Raw genomic sequence first — 9845 nt, 5'->3', positions numbered from 1 at the left:
TATTTATATTTTAATTTTATATAAAATGCTACCCAAATTGCAAACAGGTATATTCACAGTTAATGTAAAATATTTTATTGTAGTTTTCTTTTTTAATAAATGGTTTATGACAAAATCCAAAAAAAAAAGTTAGTATATTATTTTATATAAAATGTTATCCAAATTGTACTATTACACAAAACCAGAATAGAAGGAAAGGGTTCACAATTTTAAAAAATTTTTTATTGCTCACCATATTTCGCTTCAAATTCGCCGTAAAATTTCAATTATAATTAAAGTTTCTTTGGCACATTTTTTTAGTTAGCGTTTGTTCGTACAAGTGGTAAATTCTTCTAATTAACGTAAATCAATATGGTCTATATAGTTAAAAACAAAGTAAGTACAAAGTAAGTACAAAGTGCTGATACATATACATATATATTCCTTTTTGATATAAATGTTTTTAATAAATTTTGAATGAAATACTTGTTAAAGACAAGTTCAATGTCGAAATTATAAATATTTAATTTTAAATGATTTTGAAAGTGCAGTGTTATTGATGTTAATATAATTAATCTTCTCTATATATATAAAAGAAAGATGTGTTATTGTTACACCACTTATAACTCAAGAACGGCTGAACCGATTTAGCTGAAAATTGGCAGGGAGGTAGTTTAAGGCCAGGAGAAGGACATAGGCTGAACCGATTTAGCTGAAAATTGACAGGGAGGTAGTTTAAGGCCAGGAGAAGGACATAGGATACCTGTTTATCCCGTTCACGACAAAGTAGGTTTTGAAATTATCAAATTTTTGATATAAGAAAATATTTTATTAAAATTTAACAGATAGAAATATAACTTAGTTAATGTGTTTTTAAAAGTTGTATTAGATCAATATAAGTTTGTGTTGCAATAAATATCGTTTTTAATCAATAAAACTACCTGGTTGTTGCAAACTCAACAAAATAAATAATTAACAATTATAATGTATGGTATGGTTGAAAATTTGAGTTTTTAGTTTTTTAATAATGCCGCGACCAAGACGATCGAATCTTTCCCGACAAAGCCGTAATGCAAGAAGAATACGAAATACTGCAAATTTAAGGACTGAAGGTCGAGCGAACAACAGAGGTCAACAAATAGATAATTTGCGATGTGTACTAAAATACACAAATAAATTATGAATGATTAATGTAGGTATTTTTTTTTTTTTTGTATTTTTTCCAATTAAAAAAAAACTGCTTATTTATTGCCTTTAAGGCGGAACAGAGTTCGCCGGGTCATCTACTAGTGTAAAATAAAAATTTAAATAAAGTTTTACAAATGAAAATAATTATCAATTAGCAAATATTATTTGCGACATAAGTTGAGTATGAAGTTTGCGGCGTTTAGCGTTAAAAATCCATAGAGCAGCGGGTGCTGTGCTTGAAGTTTTGTAGTCATGTTCATTTGTTTTCCGCCATTTTTTGTATAATGGAATGTTGAAATATTAATTATTATAATTTATAGATTTTTGTATCAAAATTTTTTAATTGCCCACTCAAACGTTCAATTTAATTCATGACGTAATTTTATTTTCTAATTTTCTGCCAAAGTAACAACATTCGTCATACTTAACACGAACAGCAGTTTGAGCAACCGTTGTATTTGTTGTTTGCGTTTGTGGATCTGCCCTGCCGCACTTGCTGTGTGTTGTTTGTGTTTGGGAAGTGCCATTTGGTTTAATTGTATATGTTTTTGTTGTTGTTTACTGTATTAGATTGGCATCACAAGAAAGCTGCAGCTTTTGGGATACAAGTTACACAACATGGTTGGTCATGACTAAAATTGTTGTTGGACAGCAATAGAAATATGAGTAATGCCGACCCCGACCGACGTTAGTCAAAATCAATTTATGTTAATATTATAATTTCTATAAAAAACACAATTCGAAAACAAGTTTATTTTGTTTTTTAGTTTCATTTGTGTTTTACTAAGAATTTTAAATTCTATCAAATCAAATTGGAAAAAAAAATGAGATTTGCTTGGGCTTTGTCTGGTAACCGCAGCAACGTTGCTTCAATTACTTTTTGCCACAACAGAAGGAATAATGCGTTTCAAATAAATTGATATAATTGGTTAATCCATTAAATCATTAGTCCCTATTGCTTAGTAATAAATAGTTAAATAAATAAGTTTAAATAAAAAAATACACAACAATCAATAGCGTAGAAACGTTTAAAAGGACTAAACTTTAACCCTTTTAGTCTGCGGTAGGATGATCAGCTTATAATTATTTTTAAGCCATATACAGTCAAACTTCCATAACTCGAACAAAAATTGTGTTTCGTGGCGTTTGGATTATGGAAAAGTGCATTCTATAAGTCGAATTTTTATTTTAAGTATAAAAGTATTTTGCTGTTAGGGGAAATCCCTTTTTCCAAACCCAATATTTAAATTTTTCTTTCTTATGTTGTTTCTTCGTGTAAATACCAGTCGCTGGCAGCGTGGTTTAAAGTAAAAGGTGTTAAAATAACTTCCAATGCTTCTCTTAACGATTATATTGAGCTTGACAATGAAGCTTTCCCACAGATGACGAAATTATTAAGCATTATAGCTTCGAATTAGTGGATCCGATTCTAAGCACAACGGAAAGGGATATCGAGGGTTCGGTGAATGAAATTGTTCATCAGCCTTCCAAGAATAAAGTAGAAGACTCCTTCAAAACTCTGAATTTTTATTTACAAACGAATGATATTCCAATTGATGATCACTATAAGAGTATGAATAAAGTGGAATCTCTTTTCATTGAAAATAAGAAAAAAATTAAAGTCCCAAACTCCAATTTCTGAATATTTTACTTCACTATAACTTCTTTGCTTTAGTTGATTGAAAATAAATTAATATCTTAAAATCTAATTCTAGTTTCTTCCAAAAATAAAAATAAAAAAATTCTTTAACTCGAAGTCTTCATATGTCGAACCTTTTCTTTGCAAAATTGAACTTCGAGTTATGGAAGTTTAACTGAATATGACTATTTCATGGCTTCCAACTTTTTATACACATTTTTTTTTCTAAAAAATAAAATGTACAAAAATGATTGAAATCTGACATAAAAATTTTTATAACCTTTATTGTAAATGAGTATAACATTTAAGGTATCATTTTTGTTTTTTAGGATTTTAAATTTTATTTCCTAATATTAGGATGAAGGCAATAACGAATTTGACGAAATACATATAGAATATACTAAAACAAACGTCCGAAATAAAAGTCAAAATCCAGAAAAAACAAAAAAATTATAAATAAAATACATTTAAGGCATATCTTCAACATCAAGGCGTTTCAGATAGATAGGTTTTTATATTGTTTTTATTGCACCTCTTATAACACATTTAGGGTAACCTTCAATTAATCTTGACTGAATCTTTGACAATTGCAAACAACAACTAAAAAGGTAAACTGCGCCGCATATATATTTTTGCATGCATATACTTGTTTTTATAGTGTACGTCACTATGACGTCACTTTATAGTTGGCTTTGCCTAATTCTCTGTTTTAAATACTAGATGACGAGTATGTATGTAAAAACTTCAGTATGCGTAGACAAGTAGAGCTACGGCATGCAACATGACAAGCAACGCTGATCGACAAGCACTAAGTAATTTTACAAGCAATTATTGTTCGAATCTAGGCCCAAAAATGAGAATAGGAGTAAATGTAAATTTCGTTTAGGTGATGCAAAATTTAAAATGCAAATTTGTTCTTAGGCTCTTTTGATAGATTTCCGTACATGATGGTATTAAGCGTTGGATATTGATATATCCCTGCAGTTTTAACATGTAACTTAGATGCCTTAAATAACAGAATTTCGAAGCTCACACTCACTATATAAAAGAAGAAATCAATTTTTTCGTCAGTAGTCAGTGTATTTCGTCATAGCCTAATAAATTCAAATATTGTTCACATAAATGTGACGCAAATGTTTATTTCTCTCACTTTAATAGACTATTTTCTTAACCTCTTAAATTAGTATCAAATACTTTGTAATGACTGAGTTTTTTTTTTTTTTAAAGTCTGTATTTGAATAAAATCTATTGTTTATAAACCGATGTGTGAAACTTGTGTTGATATTTGTTATATAAATATTCATTTATTAAAAAGTAAAATTATTTGCTTGTTCAAAATACGAGTACTTCAATCAATTCAAACAAATTTTTCATTTCATTTCTGCCTGATTACCTACCGCTTGTCTGTCGTCTACCTACATTCAATTAAGAGTGTAGTTTTTCGTGATTGATTAAAAAATATATACGTGACAGTATAATTATTGTATTTATTTGCTGATACTATCACATTAGTGGAGGTTAAAATTGTGAAAAGGTGTATCAATGCATAAGTTTTGTACGTTCAACGCATCCCCCATAATGACTCCCTTTACATTTAAAGAGCAACTGCAGCTCCATATATCCTTAACAAATATTTGAAATATCATTCATTTTATTGGAATGAGTTTATCATATAAAAATGACGAGTATATTTACACCCCTTGTTGATATGCCAATATGTACTTTATAAATGTACATACATATATGTAACATATATGCATGTAGCCACTATTATTTATTCTAGATAAGTGAAATGTGTTGACAACAACTGAGCTGGAGAATGAAAGTTATATTAAACACGAAAAACCGTAAATACTGATTAGACTATGAAGTGAATAATTTAATATTCATACTAGACCTATGTGAAAAGCCAAGTAAATATAAAAAATAATATAAATAATAATATTAAGTGGAAGTTCTAGTAAAAATAAATTCATATCTCAAAACAAACCAAAAATAGTGGTAAAACACTGATAAACTGAAAATTTTTTTTATTAAAAATTTATTAATATATTTACTTATGAATTATGTAAATTCAGATTAACTTTACAACTGTAGACCTAGTTATGAAAAATTAGTTCTCGAACTAAGTTTAAAGTTTACTCGAGTGTTAGTATTTTATTTATTTATTTTTTCAATTTAAGGATTAATTAATCATATCCGGGGATATATGTAGATATCAAGTATTTATTATTTGGTTGATATAATGGGCTGTTGATTATGTGATTTATATTATTAATAGATTTTAATTGACATGGGTAATCCAACATCATGTCGCATGTATAAACATAATATATACCACTCTTACTTTATAAATAAAGTCTTCGGAATCTCTACTAAATAGTTGTAGTTCTCCGGGCAGCAATCTGATGGTATAATTTACCCCACAAAACATGAGTAATACAATTTTTTTTTATTAATATTTTAACTACTTCTAAGTATAACTTCTACTATTGATATAACACATTTTTGGAGGTCTATAATCTGATCCTAAACAATTCAAAATATTCAGACCTCATGAATTATTTACAGTGATCTAAATAAATATTTAGTGCATTTTTGTGAGAATTAAACAAACGTAATATAGAATTATAATCCATAAAACACATACTTAAAATCAGAAAAAAATATATAGTTAAAATATACTAATAAAGTAACCATTTTTTGTAGATTATAATACAGAAACTAAATGTACTATAAATATTAATCATGATGATAGAGTTCACATGATTAATCAGTAAATACCGTGGTGCATTGAAGTAGTTTTATTAGCATTAGAACATGGGACCTTTTTTATAGTGTATTCTTTAGACAATAATACTATGAAAGATTTCAAACTAAGAATAAATTTCGAATGAGTGAATGCTTGTGCTTATAAACGGGCATTAAGTAGAATTCTGAAACGAATGAAAGAAACCCAAATAAACAAAGGAATTTAACAATATTCCTTCTATATAAAATATACCATTGAAACTTTAAAAAATGCCACGATTGTAAAATTTTACTTAATTTAAAATAAAAAAAAATTTCAACATAGTTTAGAAGATGATCTTCTTCTTCAGTTTAGAGGGTCCATCTTTAAAGATATTACATTTATTATTGTAGAAATTTCTGATGAGATACAAAGCTTAATTCAATGTTTGGAATCATCCTTTTGTCCATTATTAATCATAATTAAATGTATAAATAGTTGCTGACTAACTTCAATGAAAGGTTTTAGTATGTTTGTACGTGTTTGAATGCGTGTTAGCAGAATTATGCGCCAAGTTTATTATAAAGTGAGTTAATCATAAGCAGTCTTTACCTTAGTGTATTTTATAATTTTATACGTAGATTAACATTTTATTAAGGCGTGACTTATGTCATTTATTGAAGAATATAAATGAATATTATACGCTATTGGCGTATTAACGTTTAAGTTAATTTTATAATAAGCTAATTTTTATTTTAGTATATATTATAAAATTAATAAGAATTATTGTATTCACGCTTAATAGAATTCTACTTTTTAATTATTTGCTTTCACATATTGCCAACTGATTAATAAAGAGATTCTTGATTTAGTAATTAATTTTAGCAAATTTATTCTCAATAACAAAACAAGCTCTTAAATATTCTTCATTTACTTTAGAGAAATTCTATACTTGTTTCAATTTTTGTTTTTTTTTTATTTCAATACTATCTTAAGATTTTAGTCACGAAATCTGATATAATTTACTGAGATATAACATAGAACATTTTAATATTATATAAATCTCTACATCCAATGTTGTAGCTAATAATAGCAAGAACTAAAAAATACTAAACATTATTTTCTAACTATTATACTAACTGTTATTATTATGCTGTGAGCTTCACTATAATAAATAGGATGTTTCCAAAGTCTTAACTTCAAAATTTCAAAAATAAATTAAAATACTTCCAAAAAATTATATTATTATATGCAATATGCGAAGCAATAAGTGTCCATAAGTAACAAAAAATATTAACAACTTACTCAAATTTATATCTCAGCAATCAATTATTTTTAATTTTGTCCAGACATTTTAATCAAGGGTGTTACTCTCGCACTATAACGATCTATAAAGAGCATAGCCATTTTAAACCTATCATATATTTCACTATGACAATAAGCCAAGTGCAATTCCAAATGTTACTTTTATTTTTGATTCATACCAAAATTATTTCTGGAAGACTGTTTTACTTAGTCTTATTATTATAGTTTTCTTTTACACATTGGTATGCACGCACAGTCCAAAGTAATTGGTATCACTAGTACATGCAAAACGTATATTAAACTTAATTAATTCTTTGTTTAATAAAAGGGCACTCAATTATTTTTCCTTAATGTGTCGGTATCAGTACAGCATAATTCGTTTTTCCATATTCAATTCTGTTGTTGTTGTAATAACCCGCTGGAACCTTCTTGTGAAGTCCCTTTGGGAGGTGTTGAACGCCACTTGATCGTCGGTGGCCACGAATGGCATCGGGACTTTGAATCTATTTCAGCTTTACTTTCAATGTTTTAAAAATTTTAAGTCGACATATATATCATACATATATAAATTTCTCTATATAAACATTAATAAAACTTTATTATTTTAAAGATAATAACATTAATTTTCTTTTATATTTTAGACTGATTTCGATCAACAACTTGAAGATGCTGGCGACAAATTGGTTGTTGTCGATTTCTTCGCCGTCTGGTGTGGCCCATGTAAAATGATTTCACCTAAATTGGAAGAATTGGCCAAGGAACATTCGGAAAAGGTTGTGGTTATTAAGGTACGTCACAAAATAATATATATTATGTATTATGTCATCATTATAATAAAATACTAACAAATTACTTATATTTTAATATTCTTATTAACACATAATTTAAGATTTCTAAGAATTACAATGAGAAAAACTTACATTTCATGTACATAGATTATTTCCTCATAAAGAAATCTCTTTCACTGAGTCATAGATGATGTATTTAACAAATACTTCTTTATGCTAGCCGGATTTAGATTATCGTTTAAAATTAAATGATGAATTTGCACAAGGTTTTATGATTCAACGAATGGAAAGCTTATATAAAATTAATTAATCATACATATATTAATAATAATTAAATAATTATTATTTAATTATTTAAAAATAATCATTTTGAAACAGCAGCAATTTGATAAAATCTTATATTCCAAACTTTTATTTATTTTTAATACAATATTTCATCTGTCACACAGATTGAAGTTGACCAATTTTTAGAATATGTTTGTCAATAAATCAAATTCTAACTTCCTTTACCTTCCTATTTTTTATTAGTTTGTCATTTCAGGACTATGAAAACATACTTCAAATTTGGTTAAGATTCATATATATATATCTTCATATTTTTATTTTACTTCTAAAACTAACCTTTAGCTGATATAATTAGTTCAATTTTTTTTCTAGTAAATACACAATATTTGGCTTTTATATTTTAAAGAGTTTAATCTATTACTTTATAATACCTCATTATACAAAAGGTGAGTAAAACATATAGCAGAAGTATTTTGTTCCGAAAAAAATGTTGAAGTTTTTAAAAAAAAAATTTATTTCAATTCTGAAGATAATATATTTTTTTATTAGCAAATACATTTACTAAAACCTCCCTTTTGTAAGTAAATAGAGATATTGTTTACCGTTTCTTGAGAGGTATAGTTTTTGTTTTCCATGATAACAAATAATTTCTTAAACATTGTTGCTTTTGTTCTTGCAATTAAGTTGCAAGGCGCAGGTATCACTTGGTTGTCTAAGAAGACCTCTGAGTACCTCAGAGATGATGAGTAGATCTGTACTCACTTTGAACCTAGTCGAAGTTTCGTATTTTATTTAGATAGAATGTAGATCATATTGTCTGCAGTTTTTAGAATAATATGATCAATGGTATTGAGGGCTTTTGAGTTAGGCTAAGGCCCCTATGCACCGTGACCAGCTTGATATATTGTGGACTCGTTTGTATTTAGACATTCAGTATCTCGAGGAATCGAACCAGCTCCTTCGGAGGGAGTTTTCGAAAGTCTTCATCCTCTAGTTGGTATGCATCTAAAATTTTATTTCTTCTGTGGCCTTGTGCATCACAGTTGGTGATCAGATGTTCCATAGACTCTTTCTCATCATAGCAGAAAAATATAATATATACATATATAATTTATATCTAGTGTATATAAGTAATATTTTTACTAAAATGATATTAAATAATTTTTATTTTTAGGTTGATGTCGATGAATGCGAAGAAATTGCTATGGAGTACAATGTTTCCAGCATGCCAACCTTCCTTTTCATCAAGAACAAACAAGTTAAGGAGCAATTTGCTGGTGCAAATGCTGAAAAATTGGCATCTTACATAGAGAGATTGGCATAAAATGTTATTACACAAAAGTTAAATAGACAATTTTTTCCTTTAAGATGTGTTAAGTAAATATGTTAACGTAATTATTTAAATTCCATAAAAAACAGAAAGTTTGAATTTTTTGCATTATTAGGAGAAACACCAACGAAAATATACTTAAAAAAATTTATTTTTTATCTCTTAACTGTAATTGTTAGCACATTTTCATAAATTTTGTTATGTAGATGCTTTGAAATTGCAATAAATTCAGAATTTTCTTTAAAATACATATAAACGTTTTTTTTTTTATATCAAATAAATTGGGTCATATATGTTTTGTAACAGCATTAATATTTATTACTAAGCGGCATAATTATTAAATTGCAGTAAAATTATAAAAAGTGGCAAATATCAGTTATTTTTTCATTGTTTAGTTAAGAATCAAGAATTATCTATTTGGTAATTCTAGGGGCCAATAGGTCTATCTATCTAAGCTTATCTTAGTTGAGTATTCCGTTGTATTATTGGGATCACACACTACACGTAGTTATTCGAAATAGATCACTCTTATAGTTCTACTAACTTATAGTTCAGATCAGAGGAAGATATTTTATTCAGCAGACAACTGTAATATATGAA

General features: G+C 27.3%; 1 protein-coding gene across 1 annotated transcript; it reads left to right on the top strand.

The window, feature by feature from the left end:
- Window positions 1-269: 269 nt before the first annotated feature.
- LOC119663971 (thioredoxin-2-like) lies at window positions 270-9256 on the top strand. The gene is made up of 3 exons (XM_038073556.1): window positions 270-375; window positions 7484-7630; window positions 9090-9256. The coding sequence occupies exons 1-3, from the start codon at window positions 352-354 to the stop codon at window positions 9237-9239; spliced, it is 321 nt and encodes a 106-aa protein (XP_037929484.1). The 5' UTR covers window positions 270-351; the 3' UTR covers window positions 9240-9256.
- Window positions 9257-9845: the final 589 nt, after the last annotated feature.

This window comes from Teleopsis dalmanni, unplaced genomic scaffold, assembly GCF_002237135.1.
Source record: "Teleopsis dalmanni isolate 2A unplaced genomic scaffold, ASM223713v2 unscaffolded_contig_1201, whole genome shotgun sequence".
Lineage (NCBI taxonomy): Eukaryota > Metazoa > Arthropoda > Insecta > Diptera > Diopsidae > Teleopsis > Teleopsis dalmanni.
The sequence above is the reverse complement of the archived record's forward strand: the minus strand, read 5'-3'. Positions and strand labels throughout refer to the sequence as shown.